At 41.9% G+C, this 22,894-nt stretch overlaps 1 protein-coding gene across 5 annotated transcripts in view; it reads right to left on the bottom strand.

The window, feature by feature from the left end:
• The window catches only part of cnih3 (cornichon family AMPA receptor auxiliary protein 3), a 97,892-nt gene that overhangs the window by 56,667 nt on the left and 18,331 nt on the right, over positions 1–22,894 (bottom strand). For all 5 annotated transcript variants that reach the window (XR_015110617.1, XM_086189679.1, XM_086189678.1 and 2 more), the window contains exons 2-3: positions 16,945–17,013; positions 1,413–1,460 (exon numbers count right to left, since the gene is read on the bottom strand). Coding sequence is in view for 4 of the 5 variants with exons in the window: in XM_086189679.1 (XP_086045805.1) it covers positions 1,413–1,460; positions 16,945–17,013 (117 nt within the window). In the remaining variant the exon portion in view is untranslated. The remainder of the gene's footprint in view (positions 1–1,412; positions 1,461–16,944; positions 17,014–22,894) is intronic.

The following is a 22,894-nucleotide window of genomic DNA, read 5'->3' as shown; positions in this document are numbered from 1 at the left end:
TCTGTAGCCGAAAACTTTTTGCGTATTTATGTGTCAGCATGGTTCTCTCCTTACGACTGTCTTTTGTTTGTTTTTTTCTACATTTATGTGCCTTGTAATATTTCAATCAAATGTGGTCCAGTTCTAGTCAAGGAGTGACCTGATGGATTGAGCGGTATTTCTGTGGATAGGATCATTGCTACCATTGTGTTAGCCACTGACTAATAAAAAAAAAAACAAAAAAACAAAAACATTTCCATCATTCAACATTTTCCCTTTGCTTCATCAAAAATGACTCTGACATGGTAACCAATAAATATCAAAGTTGGTGTGTGCCTCAAGGAAGTGCCGCAGCGAGTTTGAAGTCTAAGGGGGTCTGAGATGACAGACAAGATTCCAGAGCGCTTTGATGCCGTCTGTCTGTATTTATGTATGTGGTGATCAAAGCAGTCAGAGGTCAAAGATGACAGGAGGACAGACATATCGGATTTGGGCACTGCACTGATTGAGATGACAGTCACAGTGTTTCAGCTCAAAGTCAGAGACCACAGAGGAGGTTTAGTGATGCTACAAAATCAATGGCCCCGCCCCTCAAACAGTGGTCACTGCAGGGGGTACATTTAAATTGCAAAATTCTGCCTTGAATGCAGCCACCTGCAATCATCTCTGCACAATAGGTCACAGCTGCAAGGACAGTTCATCTGGACAAACACTGTGCTTTGTGTGTTCATGCATTTGGGTATTTATCTCTGTGTGAGGGGATGCCACACTGTTCAACCAATCAACTCCCTGCATAAACACACACACACACATACACAAACACAAACACAAGCGTTTGTGAGCACACGTGCATGAAACATGTAGTCACAGAGAGGTAGAGGGAGAGAAACAGATGTCACGTCCAAGCTGCAAGGGGACCTCGCCTCATCCTCACACTGCATCCTCAGGGCAAACTGTCAGCGCGCGCACACACACAAACACACACACACACACACAGCTCTCTGTAGAGCACAGCAGCTCTCACTCTCTGTCTCACCTTTGATGTCAATCCAAAATGACACAAGACAGAAGAAGCATCGGTGTGCAAATCACAAACTGATAACGAAGCCCAACTACTCATACCAGACCTGTAAAAGATGTGACTGTAAAATCTAAAAAATAATTCCTCATGACCTTCTGCATTAAAAGACAACAACAAACAACAGACAAGGGGACTCCTGTAATTAGACATGCAACATTTTGTAAATTCAAATTACACATAAATGCAACAAAAACTCCTCTTGATAAAATTAAATATGAGGTGCAACTAAGGTGGAGTCTGCAAAGTGGATCTTATTTGGAAGATTTTCTCCATTTGAAGTTCCTCTTCATTCACGCCACTGATCATTTGAACAACCACAGCAACGGCAGGAGAATCCTCCTTCACCTCTTACCTTCCTCAGCAGGTTGCAGATCCTCTCTATGTTCCGCAGTCTCTCCCTCTGGAAGGACACAGAGAGTCAGTGTTCATAAGCTGCCGTGAAACACAGTCGAAATCAACTCTCTGCTTGGATGTCAGTTGTTCCCAGTAACACATGAGGTCATATTTCAGGAGAATCTAATGAAATATTTTGTTTAATCCTGGGAAGTATTTGTTTCGTTTTCGTTCCCACCCAGAAGAGGCCGTGTTTCTGTTTGTCTTGCTAGAATCAACAAAAACTGTTGGGAAGGTGTAGCATGGGGCAGGGAAAAGTACAGCAAATTTGGGGGAAGATCTGTTTAAAACCCCCCCAGAAAAGTTGTTGTTTTTTTGAATATTGTGTTTGGTTAAATTTGCCTTGAGGGGGGCTTTGCTCTGGTTCTGATTGACTTAGAATTTCATATGTATTTCCTCACTGTGTCTTATCATGAAATTTAAGAGGATTCATTGTGTACCGTTTGAACTGGAGAGGAAAAATGTTTGTAACCTTTTATGTTCTTGCTAAATTATTTCCTTTTTATTTATTTTGTCAGTGAATATTTTAGTACTTCTGACAAGATGGTGGATGTAGGAGATAATGCTTTGGCTGCTGTCTGATTATCCTAGCAAATATAACAGGTGTTTAGCGCTGAGTTTGACTGATTTTGTTTTGGTTTAGGTTGGGTTTGTGTGCCTGTCTGTCTCCCCGTCTGTCTGTTGGCTGAGAAGCGCTAAGGCAAACTCATAAGTCATGCAAGCTTTGCCGCCATCTAAAAAAATAATTTGTTGTCCTCATGCATCAGAGACATGATGCAATGCTGACTATGTCTACAGGATGCAAACACTCACTATCACTTTCATCATGATGAGTGTCATAATCACTGTGGGGGCACAAATGTGTTTCAGACCTACGAGAGGGAGTGAGCAGTGTAAAGTGCAGCAGTAATTATGATGCATTGCATCTGCTTCAGATCATGACACTGCTATCAGTGGCACGTCTCTGGGTCTGTTCAGGTACATCACATACGGATACGCTCCCATACATACATATATATATATTAAAGATTAATTCCTTTAGGGCAGTTAAATCAGAAGGAATTATGACCGTAATGATGCAGTTAAAGAGGCTGTTCAGGATTGAATCTCGCATTGTGGCTCTTTTTCTCTCATTCATCCATACAATATCTGAATTTCCACGGTTTATCTATCTCTCTATGGCTCGCATAATGTGGACTCCTGTCTGTCAGTTGGCTCCCGTAGACATGCTTACATGTAGCACGCCATCAGATGGTAAAATAATGGCTTGCAGCCAATGTTTAGCGGCTTTTGCATATTAGATCCATGGTAGACCACTTATCCTGTTTCAGGGTCGCAGGAGGGCTGGAACCTATTCCTGCTGTCATAGAGTGAGGGGCGAGGTACACCCTGGACAGGTTGCCAGTCCATCGCAGGTCCACATAGAGACAGACAACCACTCATATGCTCAATTTAGAGTCTCTAATTAACCCAGTATGCATGTTTTTGGCATGTAGGAGGAAGCTGGAATAACCAGAGAGAACCCACGCAGACATAGGTAGAACATGCAGACACCACATAGAAAGTCCCTGGCTGGCTGATGGATTTAAAACCTACAACCCTCTTGCTGTGAGGCAACAGTGCCAACTACTGCACCACCATGCCGCCCTGCTTTTACATATTTTCAAGTGAAAAATGAAAAAAAAAAATCTTGCGATTCCCGCAATAGGTTTAGATTCTGTGCATATGCTTATATTTCTCCCCCTACTTCTTTCTTGTGTCTTAAATATTGAACTACTTGGCAAACTTGGCTTCAAGTTTCCACAAAACAGTTGTTTCACTGGTGTACTGGATCAGGCGCTTTCAAACTGGTCACATGATGTCATGCGTGCCAAGCCAGCAAAGTCCAGTCTATGAGAGGGCAATTACAGTAAAGCTCAAACATCCAAGTAGCAAAGTACCAAGAGACGAAGGGACTTGAATGTCCAACTGCAATGTTTAGTACATGAAAGAAAAAACTCTTACGATACGTCTTAAAATTTGGTGCAGATGTGCTTAAGAGTCGAACTTAGAAAAGCAGAATTCAAATCTGCAAAGGAAGCTCCTGCACGTCGTCTAAATGTCAGATATTCACTTCATTTGCAACATCTGGGAGCCAGCTCTTCACCAGGCAAACCCTCACAATGAAACACATGAAACAAAACATGTGAAATACTGCAAGTTCAGACAATGGCTTATGATTTTTTCACAAACCTGCCTCTTGTGTGCACCTAACTATTATTATATGGGTGTCAAGTGGTCTTCTGCTCAAAATTGCACTTTTTCTAAGCCATAGAAAATGGATTATTATTATTATTATTATTATTATACTTATTATACTTTAAATAATATTATATAATACAAAGTTTCAATAGGTTTAATTATGTCTGATTGCTTCAGTTTGACTGATTTTGAAACTGTGTCAAGATTTTCCTCAGTCGAGTCCACAGAGCAAGTCGTTTGAAGCAAATCTGTACATGTCAGGGTTGCGTACACTTTTAGAGATGTGACTGTGAGAACTTCCTCAATAAAACTTGCCGCATCTCATCACCTGCACATCTCTAGTTATGTAATATGACAGTGGAAGTTCTAACTGAGTCAACAGCACTGATGCCGTGTTACTCTATTTCATTATGCTTGTATATTAAGCTGTAAAATGCTTCAGCAGCACAAATCAGCACTTGGCAAAGTGCTGAGTCCAACAGCCACCATTGCACCAAAGCTTTTAAAAATCAGCATCAAATATTAACAGATTCCCATAGCGTAACTTTCTGGACTGGACTGGCTTGTTCCACAAGGGGCGATCGTGCTCATTCAGACTTTATCCCTGCTTCTCATAAGCTGACTTCACCAGCAGAGGAGTGAAAAGAATGAAAAAATATGTACACTCTCACTCAACATCAAAACCAGAGTGCCAATAGATGGAATAATAGGAACCACACTAGAGAAACAGGAACAAATCATATAGACCAAGAACACACAGACCTTGCTGCTTGTGAGTAATTGTTTATGTCATGTTCTGATTATTGTGATTTAACTCTTCACACACTAGAAAACCTAAGGCAGAATGTGTCTAAAAAGTACACACGGCCCAAATTAAAGCCCTGTGTATTTTTGATATCTTATTTTTAATGCTAAGTGCAGGCGGGAAGCCCGCAAATATGATTTAACGCTGTTAAAAAATAGAGAATCTTCTTCTGGTGGGCTACACTATAAACAGCTGCTCAGCAGCATGCGTGTGTGTGTGTGTGTGTGTGTGTGTGTGTGTGTGTGTGTGTGTGTGTGTGTGTGTGTGTGTGAATTTAATCACGTGGGGGCTCAATGGGTGAAGAGCTGCGAGTGAGGCTGTCTGAGTCGACACACGGTCGTAGGGATGTCAAAATCTCAATTTTAAATCAGGATTCAATATGAATGATCTTCAGGGCAAAAATGATTGTTTTATTTAAAAGTTCTGTCCTCGGAGTGTTTTTTTTTGTCTCCACCCACCCTTACTTTGTCAAGCAGGAATCCAAAGAACAACACAACAACAAGAAACACAGAGAGAGGGTCAAGCATTAGCAAAGCATATCTGGCTGCTGACTTAACGAACAAACAACAAAAAATAAAACTGGACTGAGAATAAGACCAAAAGGGTAACTGTTCATCGGTGGCCTTTGCTCCAAAAGGATAATAAGGGCCTGAGGAAATAGGTTTTTATTCACTGAAATGAATAAAATGCTGAAATGTTTTTTTATTCACGAAGTTCATTTAAAGATTCTCCCACAATGGTGTTTTATCGGCGTATGAATTGGAAATGTGAAAACAAGCTGCCTCTACACCGCTCAGAGAAGCTAAAATTATAAAAGGTAATATAAAATAAAGTCGGTCCATCTACCAAGCTCACCTTAAAACATGGAAACAGGTAAAATACTTTCAAATACTTACTTAAAAACTATGTTGCTTGACATGTAAAGAAGCAAAGGTTCTAAAGCATCAGAGGGAAGGAGATGCTGGACTCAGGGACAAAACTTAACATGCTTAAACCACACATTAGTTATGTTTCCATTCGATCATCATGTGAGTTTTAAGTGAATTTCAGTACGTTGCAAAAAGGAACGTTGACCTGTTCATCATTTGGTTTGGTGTGAATATACAAGACTACTCAGCGCTGCATTCTCATCAGAGGATGGCGGTAAAGGCGATGTAGCGCAGGGTTGTAACCAGCTACAGCTGGTATCTGCCACGTTGCCACTGTCTGGAAACGAAGACAACGGTCGGGCAAGAAACGGCAGCTGAAGAGGCTGGCCAGCAAGGTGAGTTAAAGAGCTCTCCATCACTTTTCGTTCGAAGATTTGACCTTTTTGGTGAAGCAAAAAGGCCAAAGAAATTCCTCAAGTGAGTTCAAAAACCTTTTAGCAAAACTGAGTGATTATTGTTCATCAAAATACATTGAAGATGCAAACACAACCGTATAGACGATGATATGTGTGTTTCCCTGTTTTCCACCTCTGACTTCACACAGTCAGATGATCCAACAGAGCCAACACTGTGCCAGAGAAATAAGCTCGAAAGGTGTGTTCACACCAAACGTGACGCAAATTTTTCGCACGATATTTACATGTAAAGTCTATGTAGGGAGGCGATTAGATGCAAATTCGCTTGTATCCTTGCTGGGCGATGCGAATGACGCGAATTTTGCATATTCGCATCTACGCGCAAGTTGAAAATATTCAACATGCGCGGCAAATTCACGTGACGTGTTAGCGTTGAGATTCCCCTGGCGTCAGTGACGTCACTGACATCAACGGTCCTGACACCTGTAGTTGGTGTCCATCCGTGATATCCTGGCACCAATCCTAGCCAACAGGTCATCGAACTGGGCCCTTGTCAGCCTCCAGTACCACCAAAAAACAGGCGCAGTTCCTGGAGAAGGCGGTGAAATTCACCCAGCTCTGTGCACCTCCAGATTATGCCATGGATCCAGATACGGCGGCGTTTGGTTTTCCACCGTATCTGAGACTTCTACGACAGGTACAAGCCAGCAACGGTTGTTAGGTCAGCCATGGTTGATAATGGAAGGAAACGGCGGAAATAAATTCTCCTTGCGGTGGAAAAAAGTTCACGCGAATGACGCAAATAAATACAAATGAGCCAGTGATCACATTCGCGTGAATAAAATGTTTGGTGAAAAGGTTTGGGACACGGATAGCTAGACAACAAGTTCAAACAGCGAGGAAGGACGTGGCCACCTGGCTCGTGTCACATGATCCTGCAGGAGACACGGTTGTTTTATCAGCTTTGGTGCCATCTAGATAGAACTTCAAACCCGGGGGCTCACTGTCATTGCGGTCAGCTTGCGGTGCTTCTGATCTCGGTGCCAAATTGGTACAGCGTGAAAAGTTGTGGCCTCCTCCAGTAACTACCAGAACTTTTGGAACATCTCGGCCACAAATTCAAAAGCATCTGCATTCAAGCAACAGCGTTTTAACATCGGTGAGTCAGGTTTGAAAAACAGACTTGAGTAAAATATGAATCAGTTACCACACAAACACCATCACTGCTGCTGCTTTTACTGCGGCTACCAAAATATAGCGAGCCAGAGACATGGCACTCCACTGTTATGTTGACAACAGTTTTCACTTTCCAGTGTGTTGAATGCAATCGAACTTGACATACCAGAAGAGAACTAGAAAAGAAACTTCTTGTCGACTTGCATTGTGAACAGGACCAATCAGCTGTGCAGCGGGACACACCTGAATTTAAAGCAGGGCAGTCCCGACCACTGCTTTCCTTCTCTCTAGTCTAACACATCCATTCAACTCAATATTTAATCAATCTCTCTCACCCTCCAAAGAAAACCAGTGCATTCCCCACATTGTTGACCTTTTCCTTGAAGGCAGTAGACATGCTTGTGCTATGAAAATATCTTGTTAGACGTGTTTGGAGTTGGACACCAATATGCTTTTCAAACTCCTGTTTATCCTTTCCAAAAATATGCAACCATAAGGATGATAACATACATATTTGATTCCTATTTTAAGAGGCAACAAACACGTCTCCTCAAAATGCTTAATTTATGCCTGTGTTCTAAATAATGAAAGCAGCAGTTCTTGGGCAAGAGGCTGCAAACACATCTGAGGTGTAGCACTTCACTGACAATGCAGAAGAATTTAAGGGAATGTGGTGTGAAAGACGAGCGGTGACAGTGTTCTGTCGCTTTTATCCACTTCGGTGTGCAGTTTTCTTAATTTTACACAGAAATGATTTACTTATTACCACGTTATGAGGACTTGCCTCCCTTTTGGGACAAAAAAAAAGTTCTTACAGGGCACTGAGTAGTGCTCACGGTGAAAGCCAGGACGAGTCTCTAGGAAATGGAATGGGATGTCCTCTGAAGTGATGCGCGTGCACGCCGCATCATGACTTCCACTGCATTTGTCTCTCATCTCCCCAAAATGTCTCGTGGGACTCTACCTCATTTCACTAGATTGAGAGGAAGCAAGAGTGTGGGGAGAAAAAAAACAAAACACGAAACAGAATACGTATTCCGCTGCCTTTTCATTATTTCAAGTGTTTCAAAGTACAAGGAGAAGCCATTTCAGCGGAGGAAAGTTTGACTGTGAAGTGTAATGTACGGCAGCGGCATGACTGGAAAAAAGGGAATCCGTGATGAGGAGGAGGGATGGTAGAGAAGTGTGTGAATTAATATTCCGAGTAGTGGATTGCAGATTGATGCAGCATGCACAGGAAGTCTTTCAGGATCTTCAAATTGCAGACCCTCCCTCTGTCCTCAATATGACCTTCTACATTTCAGACCACTGGCATACATATATATATATATATATAAATAAAAGCATTGTGACAAAAACACACCACGACAGCCATGAGAATCCCAGTCGGAGGCCAATTATCTCTCCTGCTAATGTCTATTTCTGTTTAAGACCACACACACCTCATCAAGAAGCGGGCCAATTCACTTCTGAGTGACGCCACCTCCTCTCACCTCCATATCTGCCTTCAAAGAGGACATGCAAATATATTCCACTCGAGGCAGCACTGTGTGTGTGTTTGTTGGCGTACAACTGTCTACTCATTAGCAAGCAATTAGGCTGCTGCCACTTTGAAATGTTACTCAGCAAGATTTTACTTGACAAGCCAGAGAGTGGTTTGGAAGTATAAACAAGAGTGAAGCAGAGAGGGCGAGGGAGCCGGAGAGTGCGAGGTGGGGGTTATTTAAGGAGGCAAGCCAATTAAGAGCAAGTTCTCATTCACAGGAACTGAGTGGTGTAAGATATGAATGGACAATAAACCCCAAAAATGAAGATGAAAAGGGGATTCGTAATGTTCAGGTTCCACTGGCACAAATTTTGTCTTAAATGTTCCAACGAAAAAAGACTCGACCCTAACTAGGAGAGACAGGCGTGAAGCAGTGAGGGATGCGGCGAGGGTGGGGGGGGCATACTGAGGCTGCCGGCACTTGTGTCCTCGGTGGGATGCTGATGAGTTACATTCACGAAAACAATTAAAAGTCACATTTATGAAACATTTGTCCTGAGTCACTACATCACTCTGAATCCAGAGGATATTATGACTGCAGCTTTAGCCTTTCAAAATGCGTACATCTGAGGGAGCGCATGGCGTTAATTGTCAGGCTAGTCTCAATAAAGGCGTAGGAGTTCCTCATGTCATCAGTCGTTTGGCGTGTTATCAGGATCATTCTATGTTTTCTGCATGCCATTTAACACCGATTAGTCACACTTATTGAGTGGGACATCTGAAATTTCTGACATTGAGTATTTCTTTTTATTTTAACCCAAACCCTGATCTTTTCCTTACGCTAACATAGGATCATAAAATATTTGAATTTCTGCTGACAAGAAAAGATTCTAAAATATTCTGAATTTTACATTTCATTGCTGCGATCAACATTTAGCGATGTGCAGGCGGACTCTGCCTCGCATTGGCTTCAATATCATTACGCCTAGTGAGTGATTAAGCCAGGAGCCAAACCCACCTCCAGCAGGACATCTTATCTTATAGTCCAGCTGAAATTAAAACCAGCATAACCTGACTGTTGTTTGAAACTTTGGTCAAACAATGAACCTCAAGATTCAAGATTCAATATACTTGATTGTCATTCCCATACACTGTGTACATGGGAATGTCATTTCATTTCTCTCAGCTCTGTTTTTCTGGCGTAAACTAGATAAAAAATATTGAATAAAATAGAGAAAAGGCTAGTTAAGAACATATTTTACGTAAAAACACTCATAGTTTTACACATATGTGATGGAATGTGATCCATGAAATTGAACTTTGTATATCGTACAAATTTTAACCTATTCAAATTCGAATTAAAATTCTGTTAGCGCATGGCCTACAGTGTCTTCAGAAACACAGCTTAGTTGACTGTTTGCTTGTAAAATTAGATTGTTTGTTTTTTCTTTCCTCCATGTTGGAAAGCATCATCATCAATTCCATCAATGCGCAGGCGCGTGACGGCATCTCTTAACAGTAGAGGTCTAGGGGTGTTAAATGATGCGTGGAAAACAAAAAAGTGACATCCCAAATATCCTTAAAAGTGGCATGTTATTTGCATGCAGTCCCATTAGATTACATTGCTATTGTCAGAGGTGTGTGTGTGTGTGTGTGTGTGTGTGTGTGTGTGTGTGTGTGTGTGTGTGTGTGTATGCGTGTGTCACAGCAGTTACACTAGCAACAGATGCCAAGCACATTAGAGATTGCAACTCTGAGCACTTGTGGAAAGCAAAATAATTAAATATATTTTCATCACAGGAAATCTGTGTTTGTGTGGGCCTGCATATGACGGAGTGACGTGTGTGACATTGGTGGCTATGTTGCTCTATAGAATAGACCCCGGAATCACCACATTTATCACCCTAAAAGCATTTCCAAGTCCTTACAAGTGTGTGACAAATGCATCACTTCTTTGTGACTACTGAATGAAGAAAGATCCAGCTACATATACTTTGCTTGTAGCCAAGCACTGAGTGCATTTTCCGGTGTAATCCATCTTTGTCCAGCTGCATGCTCAGTAGTGACACTTGACTTGATACTAATGAAGGAGTGCAGACCAGTACCTGCCAGTTGGTTCAACTGAATGTACCTGGTAGCCCTGCTCGGCGGTCGTGCGCGCAAGCACCAACACGGAATGAAGTTCGTCATCATGATATTGACATAATATTGAGACAACGGCATAAAGCAATTAATTAGAAGTAAGGCCGCCTTTCTTCTTCGTCTTCGTCGTCCTCCGCTTCATCCGGTGGGTCCGGGTCGCGGGGGCAGCAGTCTCAGCAAGGAAGCCCAGACTGCCCTCTCCCCAGCCACTTCAACCAGCTCTTCCGGGAGGATCCCGAGGCATTCCCAGGCCAGCCGAGAGATATAATCCCTCCACCGTGTCCTGGGTCGGCCTCGAGGCCTCCTCCCAGTTGGACATGCCTGGAAAACCTCCAGAGGGAGGCCGCCTTTCTTGGTCTCCTTAAAGTACTGACGTCGACGTAGTAGCAGCCAAAGATGTATGACCACTGCATAGCAGAAGGTATTGGTCTCTTTGTTAAACATGGGTGTGTTTTGGGCATGAATCTGTGCCAACTCGCTCTCACTTTCTGCGGGTGAGGTGTACCTGCGCCTCATCACATTTCTGTCACAAGTTTGAGAAAAGGTGTCTCCCTTAATGCGGAAGGGAGTGTTGCTGTAGAACCTAATGCATGCAGAGAGCAAGGCTCTACAAAGCTCCCAGAGGTGAAGCAGACAGGATGCTCGCAATGATCATCTGTCACATTAGAATGGTTTGTGTTGCTGTACAACAGTGTGTGTGTGTTAAAAATTGAGTGTACATGTGTTGGCGCAGCTTAATTTCTGCACATTGTACCTTTTATACGGCAGGGAAAACTCTGCACCCAAGACATTGCACTTGTGTCCTATTTTTTAGTGTACACAAACGCCACCACAGGCAGTACTGGTGCATATGTTAGTTTAAAACATAGGGAAAGGGGGAGGATGACGGTGCCTGACATTAATAACCTGGTTGTTTCAACTGGGCACAAGAGAGAACCGACCGTGTCCATCGCTACCAGTAAGATCCTTATGTAGGTAAACGTTAAAAAATTACATGAACAGGCTCATCCATGAAATAAAAGAAGTAGAAGTCAGGGAGGAGTGACGAGTTTAGGGAACAAATCAACTTCTACGGCAGCAGAGGCCTTACTTTTCTTGGAACAAACTGTTGTTTTTGCGGGCAAAAACTGTTATTCCATGTCCTGTGATATCGTTCTCTCTTCTCTCAACTTTTAAGAGATTGAAAAACGGGTAGAATGTGAAGAAAGAATGAGCAGAAAGAAAAGCCAGGATAGCACGTGCAGTTGCTTGAGTGTGCATGGGAATGGTCCACACAATGTGAGGTTCCTCCCAGAGGGGGCAGGCAGACAGAAACCAATAATTAGACAGCCTGTTGAAAGAGGGGAAGGAAGGAGAGCAGTGTGTCAGACATTACACAAGAGAAATGGAGCATATAGATGGTTTATGTAAGTATGTGAACGTGTGTGTGTGTGTGTGTGTGGTTCTTATCTCGTATAAACACTCACCTTACCAGGACCCCTAGTCCTCATGGGGACTTAACACCTTTAATTATGTGGCAAAACAGAACGTCTATGTTCCTGGTTAAGGTAAGGGTTCAGTTTAAGCTGTCCAGTGTAATATCCCAACAAGGAGAGCTGCGCAAACCTATGAGTGTGTGTGTAATCAGTGAGACTGATGGGTCCCACTAAATGAATGATACAACGGTAGAAATGTTTTGTGTGTCTGTCCTGTGACACAGATGAGTGACAGAAAAATAAAACTGCCTGATGGGGAACTCCCCCCCCCCCCCCCCCGGTTCCCCGAGCCCCTTCTCCTCCTCTTCCTCTGTTCATCTGCACACATTTATCTCCCACTGCTTACACACAGGGGAAGTTGGGTCACTGTGGGTTTGTGGAGGGTGGTCCTCCACTGCTCAACATGGATCGTGTCCTAACAAGTGATGTGGTGCTGTACCTCCCCTTACCCTCCCCTATCAATAAAATTGAACTGAAGTGAAAGGAAACGCTGTCATGATGTCGGCTCGAGTGGTAAACGAGGTTAGCGATAAGCTGACTCAGTTCCAATTGCACCAACGTAAGACTGATCCGATTTCATTTCATTTTTGAGGAGACACCAAAAGATCTTGGAATCACAGTGGAGTAAATGCCAGTATTTAAAAACCGATTTGCATCACTGTCGTTTCAAGATTCTGATAATTAGAGCTTGACCGATAAAAACAGTGAGTGGCAAAATAATATCCGATCCGAATATTCATTAATACGCTGTGATACATGAGACCAAGAGCAGCACTCACCAAAACAGAGAGCATTCAATTTGCATCAAAGAAGATGAGGGAAACGTGCAAAAATTCACATTCCCGTATCATTTTCTGCAAATCCAGTTTATCGCGCAGTGATCGTCCAACAATCGAAATCCAACAACTGAAAATTCTCGCCACGACCTTGTCCAATGTGTCGGATATGATGTTGCGAATTGATTTGGATTCTGTCTTCTTCTGTCTGGTTGTCAGTGGTTCCATCCTTCATCAAATCCCTCTGACAGTGATTTGCTCCTGTCATCGTTCAAGTTGTAAAGTGCTCATCCACTTTTTAAAACGAAGCATTAAAATATGTTGAAATCAGCTCTCCTGAGATTCAACTGATGCTCACGCTTATTTTGATTAATCGTTATATATGATAAATGTAACATTCACTGCATTTTGATAAATGAAGCGCATTTTGCTGAGAGTATGTACTTAAATTATAAAAGGTAGCAACCAGTATATTAGATGTTTTACTTCCAAATGTCTGTATCGGCACTCGGCCCTCTGACGGTGTGTTGTCTTTTTTTAGAAGGAGCAGATGCAGGCCATGTCAGTCCAAAGTACAAGTGGTAAAGGTGACGAGTGCCCTCTACCAGCTGCTGTAAATATGAATACCCGAAAGAAGAAAGTCACATCACATCAAGAAAAAAGAACCACAGAAGCAGTGCAAGGAGGTGGAGGGAGCGGTGGGTGAATGGAGGAAGAGGATGTTGTAACGGTTGCCGCTGTTTTGTTTGGATTTAATAGATTTCATTCACCACTGGTGAGGATTGGCTTTCTGTCAAAAAAGTATTCATTTTAACCCAAATTCTGATCTTTCCAAAGTAATTTTGCTCCTAAATCTAATCAGACCATGTTAGAAATGTGTCTTATCAGAGGTTTAGCACAAACGACTTTTATTACTGTACAGGTCAGACAACATGCTTGAATTTACTGCCTCCAATTTTGGATGTGTACATTTGTATCGAAAGAAAAACGTAAGAATCTTCATTCGTTAACACTAACTTTGGACTTTGCAGCGGGAACACTTCACTCTGGGGTCAAACGGCTGACGTAGACACAAGCGTTCATCGGCTCTACGTGTCGTTTATTGGCATTGATGCGAACACAGAAGCGAGGTGAGCAGGGTAATTTGCGGCCGCCATCTGGCGCTCCCAATTTGATGCATCATATCTGCCTGCAACTTCTCTGCAACAAATTCCGCCAGTCTGCATTCAAGGACTGACACTCGACACACAACGTTCAGTCACAGTCGCTGTTCTCTTTGCTGCTTTGGAGTTACCCAAGAGAATTTTCAAGCCCACAGTAATCCAACACTGTGAAACCCCTCATCAAACGGCGTTTCAAAGCAGGTTTACCTGAGTTTGAAAACTCACGTGTTTTCAGGTGTGTGAAGTGTGAAAAGGGGTATTGGAAAACTATGAAATCAACTTGAACCTGTCATGAAGAAATACTTCAAGAGTAACTTTGACAATATGTTGAATTCATGCATTTGAGAGAGAACTCATGCACACAGGAAACAGGCAGCAGTGATGCATCTTATATAAGAAGCGGGAGACAGAAGGGGAAGGATGAGTTTAGGAAACATGAGAGAGGGAGAGAAGAAAGAAGAACAGAGAGAAAATTAGATTGAACCTTTTGTACCCATTCCCCTGCTGGATTCTTTGATACATTCCGCATTGCATAATGATATGCAAATATGACAAAATATGAAAGTGGTACTTTGAGGGGAAATCTGGTAGAATGTTTTCACAATAGCAAAAATGCCTTTGATTTCCTCACGCATCCGTCTGTCCTTCTTTCTGTCAGTCGGTCCCATTTCTCATTCTTTGACCCAACAAAACTGTCTCGTCCAACAACTTTCCTCTCTCCTTTCTTGCACTTCTTCCAAGGATGTATAGAAGTCAATACACCGGAGAAGCTATACCGCCCAGAGCTCTTAAGTCAAAGTCACCTCCAAACTAACTGCTCACACTGTACTGTACCACCATGCATTATTAAGAGCCGACTGTGTTAGTAAAAGCCCAAAAGGCTCAAGAGAAAAGGGATTCAGAGGGCTGGAATTCTTCCTAAAACAACTTCACTGGGTCCTGCTTCCCATGCTGGCCAACACTAATGTACATTTCCCTCCACATCCTTGTGTGATTGCTGCTGGGACAGTTTTGAACAGCAATGAAGTAGAACATATTCGCCTGTTTACGCACTTTGAGAGTTTTTCCAAAAGAGAATGTGGTGGCAAGAATTAGGATTGAGCCGACGGGTAGAAAAACGTGAGCCAAACCAAAACAAAGACCAGAAACTGCCTCAAATTACCTCTTTCTCTCACTGGAACGCTAACTTATACGAATATATTTATGCACGTGTAAATACATTATGCACACAGTTTGAAGCACACCACAAATTTAATATTCATTGCACGTCCACTTTGTTTACCAGCCAGCCGGGGAGGGTTGCAGATATCTGTGTAATCCAGTGTATTAACCTGTGAATTGAGTATTGTTAAACTTAATATTCTGTAAGCTGCATCAAATAAATGTTTCTATTTAAATAACAGTGTGGATACACAGCATCACTAAAGAAATAAATCCCTGCCTTAGCCTGTAAATGATTTTTATAATATCAGGGATAAACTGACGTGAATAGCATTAGCTGTGTGTGCGTGTGCGTGTGCATGAGTGTGTGTGACCAGCAGTGAGCCTCAACCCACTGCTGCAAAAAAGTTCACTAATTTAAGCAACAAACCAGAATCTTCAATTACAAAATGCAGCAAATATTCCTTGTGTATTACAACACACTTTGACACCTGTTAATGTGCGTCACCCTAAGGAAACAACACCCGTCCGAACATCTGTGCATGTTATTGTAATCCTGTGTGGGCTTTGGTACCTTGAAACAACTGTTGTGTTTTGACACTTCACACACACACAGCTCACGTGTGTTACCATTTATAGCAGAACAGGTTGTGTTGTAATTCTGACAGAAATGTTGTATCCACATGGCATGAAACGATGCAGGAGACATTGTAACGCAACATTGAATTTTAGCACTTGGTTTTGTGATAATACAATAAATTATTGTGTGTAACTTTGCTTCCTCAAATGAGCTTTTTAAAAGCTTAGCTGGAGGCTAGTTTGTAAAAGGGTGTAGAAAAGTAGAGGGTAGCCAGCTGTCTGATTGAAAATTTATGGAAAAAAGATAGTGAATGTGCACAAATGTAGACAGGGAGTGGTAGAGAAATAGAATATCGCAGTGTAGTGATGTGTAGCTTTACCCCTCTGGAGACGAATATAAATGTTAGCTGGTAGCCTACGATGAATACACCTAAGCGCACATAAACAGTGAAGGTCCAGTCGCACTGGCATTGATGCCGAACTGAAATACGACTTCTTCAGTGTGTATGAGTGTAGCGACGACGTGAATACCATCAATACAATCGACTGGAGCAGCTACACTGACCATGTTAGTCACATGAGACAAATGTAGATCTTTTTTTTCCATGCTGTATGACACAGCAATCCTCCAGGAATGTGTATGCAGTCAGATATGTAACACAAACTCTGTGGAACTGTGTTACAAGAAAAAAACAAATGCAGTGTGTCAAATGATTCCAATGAAAACTTCATTGTCACAGAGGCAACATGAGCGAGTAAAGCAAGGCTGTATTCTTTTTTTTCCCCCCCAAAAATTAACCAATTAAAACGATGGCTAACTCAGTAATGATGAATGTAAATATTTCAGTCATTCAGTAAAGTAGATACAAGGCAGCTGATCATGTCTGCGAATTAAACTACACTCATATCCCACTTCAAATCTCCTCAGAAACGCTGGAACAGCTGCAATAACAAAACCGATGAAGAAGGTCAGAAAACAACTCTGCTACGCCCACTGACATCACGGACGGCTCCAGTAGAGTTCAGGTTAATTTAAAAGCCCTCGCCACATAACCAGGTGCTGCAACTGTAGAAAGAGCTGGAAGGAAGCTCTTTCAAACATAACACATCAAGACACTTGCAGTGCATTTGGGCCTTAAGACAATCATCTAGAAAATGTGCAGGGAGTGTGAGGTGGCATTGACAGGGAACACAGAACCTACCGCGTGGAGTGGATTGCCTTGATCAATGGGCACCTTGAAGTCCGCCTGGAGCTCATCAAAAGCTGTGATCTGAGAGAGTGAAAAATATATATCAATAGCATATAATCAGTGAAAAATCAGGGCACATCTTACCTACAACCTACAGAATGCCATGCCAAGCTATAGAAGATCATAGTGAAAGTGTGAAGGCATCAGCACACTTGTGATGTCACATTTATAGGTGAGAGGCAAACGCTCTGCTGCCTAAGCAGACAGGAAATAGAAGTTTAGTTTTATTTCAAACAGTCCTTGATGCCTTGCTGCTGGGTTACCACCCCCCGGAGACAGCACTTTAATCATTTCAGACACACCTGTGATGTTCCAAGATTATCTTGAGCTCTCTTCCTGGTGCCAACTAAATTTTCAGTCCGTGTTTCCACTGTATATCAAATTGATGTGATATATGTATTTATTTGTTTTGGGGTTTTTGCGAGCCCCCCTCTCGACAACCAGCATGTTCATCCGCTTCCTCTGCGCGGCTGAAGTGCTCCTAAACTAGCCTGGTGCGGCACCACGGGAGAACCTCAAGCTTGATCTGTTTGCAGTGATTCCAGTATCCAGATCTTCCTGTTCAATTGTTCATGGATGGACATGCACTGTTCTTTCAAAAGGTGGGCAAAAGTGCCTTAGCCCACCACACTGATCGCTGGAAAATCTCATCAATTTAGGGGAAAGAATCTGAATGAGAATTTCTATGGGCTAGGATGCAATCTGTGCATCACTAATGAGCCCAGACTGACACACACATTGTCCAAGATGTGGGTATTAATTAGTAAATGAAGTCCAGGAAAGGATGTGGAATCATGAAGCTCTAGAGAACCCGAGATAACAGTTTAAACTTTGACTTCTCAAGCCCGGTGGAGGGGATGAATCAGTCAATAATATAAATATAATGCGCCCGTTAACAGCAAATTTCAGTCAAAGTGCAATACAAAACATTTCAAATAATGCCCGTCTATTACATCTGCATCAGAAACTTCACTCCAATAGCATTGTTGGCAGGCCAATCAGAGCAAATTCTGACCATCTTTGATTCCATTTGATCCTGCTACCCACCCACCGCTGCACTGTCTTAGTTCTAACAACATCAAGTAAAGATGAACAGCAGTGAAAATAGGTAACCACTCCGTTAGTATTGCATGTGCTGCAATGAAGGCAATCGCACTACAAAGGCAGATGTCACTGCATGACTGGTTGAGCCTCGGGAGTAATGTCTGTGTGTGAGAGAGAAGAGATAGGAGTGTGTCAGTCAGTGTATCTGCATAGGAGCTACATTCTGCGTCTCCGGTGTGTGTATCTGTGTGCATCATAGGGGAGCTGCAAGATGTGATAACAACATGAGCACATCAGTGTGTGTGACTCTGTGCAGAATCAGAAAAAAGGGATTATTGTTTGGGTTATATATGTGCATAGAAACAAGAAACGGTGGCATGTGTGTTTGCACATGTGTATGTGTTCACCTAGGACAGGGAATTAACATCAGAGAGGGGTTTGCTGCAATCCTGGGTTATTTCCCAGGGCTCTGCACTGACAGGCAGCTCTTTACGTGTTATTTCCCAGTGGATCCAAACAGTGATCCTGGCTCATTGCCTTCCTCTGTTACAGTGTGTTAGCTTCCCCCCAGGCTGCTCCTCGTGGCCAACAGGAACACACATACCCAGATAGCGTGCGAGTATGGAGAAGTACTGTGCATCTGTATGCACACAAACGCAATCTTCAATAATAAGATGGTGAGTATCATCAGATAAACGTTTTTGGCCTCAAGGATCACTCCGGTTTTTCGCATCTTGTTTTGTGGCTTAGACCATCCTTTAAGATCTTTTAAGAACATAAAATGGGACACAACAAGAAGCACTGGATCAATTGTTAAAAAAAAAAAAAATCCAGATTATTTGTCCATATATTTGATTTACATGTCTCTATTTCAGTGGATAGACTTAATAGGAGCCCCTTAGCCATTATCCATGTTTACAGTGACTCTTTGGCTACAGAAAAGATATATTAACTCAACTAATCATTATAATAACAATAACTGGACAATTTGACCAAAATGAAAATCATTTTTTAACATAAAACTTAGGTAAACCAAATTGCCACAGTCGACCAGATCATAGGGAAGTTAGCTATCTGTCAATTGTGACACAAAGCAGTTTTATCTAATGATAGATAGAGTTTAGCATTTGCCTGTTACACCAAATCTCATACATTTTATTTTTGCCATTTCTTCTATTATTCCTGATACAGTCAGATACTTGTTGTAACTCTTTGTTCAACAAGTCCTCTAAGGAATAAACTGACTAGTACTGTACAAGGTTGTGTGATCGGTGTGCATGGACCAGTGGCACGTCATTATTGAATATTAGAAAGCATCAAGAGAGCAGTGGCCCAAGGCAACTCTTTCGAGTTATTCCAGAATATATTTCATCTGATAGGTCACCATTAACAGCTCTGTCTTCTGCTAGATACCTCTTCATCCAGTTTATTGTGAAGGATGAAAAACTCAACAGAAATCTGTGATCGATAACATTGAACGCTGCGCTCAAGTCGGACAAAATTAACGGCACTGTTTGTTAATTGTCAGTCACCATTAGACAGTCATCCATAATCTGTGCCCCATCCTGTAAACACACAGAAAATATTTAGTCAATTTATTTTTTGTGAAATAATCCTGTTTGAATGAAGAATATTTTCTCTCTGAGTTTAGGTGGAAAAGGCTGAATGCTTACAGGTTTTTTGGCTTTTGGATTTCGGAGTAATGGGATGATTTCCGCCTCCTTCCAAATCTGTGGGCAGAAACAATGAGCTGCCAACGGAACAAGTAAGCCTTGGACTGGATATCTGCTTGCTCATCAGGAACCCTGACATATTGATGTTGTAGAGACTAAATGGTCTATCTTATCAGCCGTGATAACTCATATTTTCAAATGTGAGAAAAGAACAGATATGCCAATCTGTCAACCAATTAGTATTCTACTGCTTGTAGCTGAGCAGGAAATTTGGTTGCTAAACTTCTGGTAGAGCATCTCAACAGGGGCCATTCATCCCTGCACCTCATGCAGTTGGGGTTTTGCATCTACCACTCCACTGAAAATGTTAAATCTCAGGTAAGACAGGTATGCTTGCGCAGGTGCCGTCCTTTTAGATCTGAAGAGAGCATTCAATGCTCTAAACCATCAAATTGATCTATTAATGCTAACTCAGTATAATTTCTCTGCACATGCTCTATAATGGTTCAGTTTATAGCTATCTAACATCCTCCCTTCCTGCCTTGAATCCTTTGCTGGTGTTCCTCAAGGGTCAGTCCTTGGACCATTTTAGTTTCTTTATATTTTAATAAATGATCTAGCGCACATCAAAATATTCATACCCAAATGTATTCTGATGATGCAGTGATCCTTACCCAACCTAAAAACAACCAGCCTCAAGTTGTTTCTCATGTCCAGCACTGGTTAAGTGAATCTTGTCTCCTATTAAACTCAAAAAACAAACAAAAAAACTATACACAGGATATCCCTAAATGTCACCACGAGGTTACGAATTTTATTGACGATTGTGTACATTGTATACATGGTATAGTGTATATATTATACTGTCTACTGTACTCTCTAGGGACAAAAGATGGAAATTAGCCTTTGGCTTCAAGCTGCCTCGATAACATTGCTGTTGTAATGTTCATTAACTGTCCCTCTCAAATGAACACATCTCAAATATGACAGTCTAACTGGATTTACTTGCTCCATCAAACTTCTTTTCAGCAATGACACACTCTCACATATTATTAACTTCAAAAGTAAATCGTTCTTTCCAGCAAGTTGGGTGGCCAAAGATACAAAATAGAACTCATGTTGCGATCAACTGATTAAATGTCATCCCCTTGATCTTAGTCATGATCATAAGCAATGTCTACGACTGAGCTGCAGACCCATGATCGAAATTGAAATCAGTGTGTGATTCCTGCTCACCAAGACTACTGATTCTGTTTTTAAAAATCTCGTTCTGTTTTTATGTGCATGTTCATTTTAACAGATTAGTTTGAACATAAGTTTAGCTTGCAGAAACTGTTGGCACATTTAATTTTAATTTGTTTAAATGCAGAATGTGGCTGCTGGTCGGCTGACACCTCACTGTGTGTGTGTGTGTGTCGGGGGGGGGGGTGTTGGGAGTAGGGTGTCAGTGAAATGTAAATTTGTGGCCATTTACAAGATACAATCCATCAAAAAAATTGCATTTTTTCCCCATGCAACATTCAAGGCATTTAAGATTAAAAACAACAGCAATCCCAGATACCTCAAACAAACAAACAAAAACGATAATGTTCCACATTAATTGTTCAAGATACCGTACGACAACCACATTTGAAATATTTATTTTACAGCAGAAAATAGGAGTCTTGCATCAGGGCTTTGACACCATCACTCCCCATATTACATCAACACCAGAGATAATTCCTGCCATTTCAATAAACAGACAAATAGGTTGTCAAACTAGCTTAAAACCATTCAATATGAGTTAGATCCCAGCAGAGCCACTTTTCAACATCCACTGATTCGCTGTTTATAGCTGGTGCCAAACACCAAGCGTAATATACATACAGCGGAAACAGCTGGTCAGTCTCATGCATCAAAATGCATATCAAAATACATCGACAGAAACTTGAATATAAAGCATAACATTTATAGTTTATTGTAGGCAAACAGGGTGGTGGTAGCCTAAAAGTTAGAGAAGAGAGCTGAAAGGTTGCCATTTCAAACTTCAGGGATAAATGTGGGCAGGGAAAGGGATGGAGCAGCCCTCATTACCATCACTGACGAGCCCTTGAGCAAGGCCCCTAAGCCCATGCTCCCTTGGAGCTGTTAAATTCTGTGTACAACTAAGAATGCAGAGGAGTGTGTGCTGAGAAATCCTGTCTTAGTCATTGCAGCTTGCAGCTATTTTTTTTTTTTTTTCAGTAATGGCCAGTTTCTAATAAAATGTTTGGAAGTGTGGAGGCAATCAAAATGACTGGCAATGTTCACCACACGTTGGATGTCTTACAGAAAAATCCATATGCGAGACCGCTAAGGGAGTCATTGCCTCCTTCACTGTGCTTTTTAAGAGCAGAGCACAGAAGGAAATCTCAACCGAATGAAGTAATGAAGGAATGCAGAGTTTTGTTTTTCATTTCTATATTTGCAACAAATCCATTCAGCTTCTGTCTCTCTTCGTCAAAAAAACATCAAAACATTGTCTTTTCAGCAGATGTCCCAGAGGTCACTGGCTGTCCATGAGTTGGCTTGTGTTTTAATCGCTAACACACTCCCGTCACTCGCTAGTCTATATCTGTGCTGAACACCTTGGCACAGGCAGACAGCTGGAGAAGGCAGTTTCTCTCATGCTAATAAACACGGCTGGCAAAATTAACACTTTACATCACTGAGAGGAAATCAAATGAAACGTATCTCTCGCTCGCAGACTCTATCTGTATGAGTTTTCTATATGATGCTGTAGCTTTCTGTGAGCAGGAATCAGTCAGCATATACAGAGTACTACAAAATAGAGTGACCAGACAGAATTAATTACACTTTTGGGGGGTGCTTCAGTGACAGGGACGGTATTTTTTGGTCTAAAAGGGGTTGGCCTTCCCATGGCAACACTGATTCCAGCAGCCCCTTCTTCCTTAAACCTTCCCTGTGTTATTGAGGAATTGAAGGTCACCAAATGGAGTCGGTAACCATGAAATAGACAGATAGCTGGCATAAGCCCCTTTTTTAACGGCATGGAATTGTCTGTGCACTTGCATTGCCTCTGGATTTGGATTAGTAACATAGCATGGAGGAGTCACAGCATGTGATGGTTCTTCTTCATATTGATCGAGTGATCCATCGCTGCGTTTAAAATCTGTCAATCCAATCAAGATCTGAGGGGAAATGAG

The sequence above is a fragment of the Aulostomus chinensis genome, chromosome 20, assembly GCF_037954235.1.
Source record: "Aulostomus chinensis isolate RoL2024-O1b breed Wild chromosome 20, RoL_Achi_v1.0, whole genome shotgun sequence".
NCBI classification, from domain to species: domain Eukaryota; kingdom Metazoa; phylum Chordata; class Actinopteri; order Syngnathiformes; family Aulostomidae; genus Aulostomus; species Aulostomus chinensis.
This window is presented reverse-complemented; position numbering and strand designations above follow the sequence as displayed.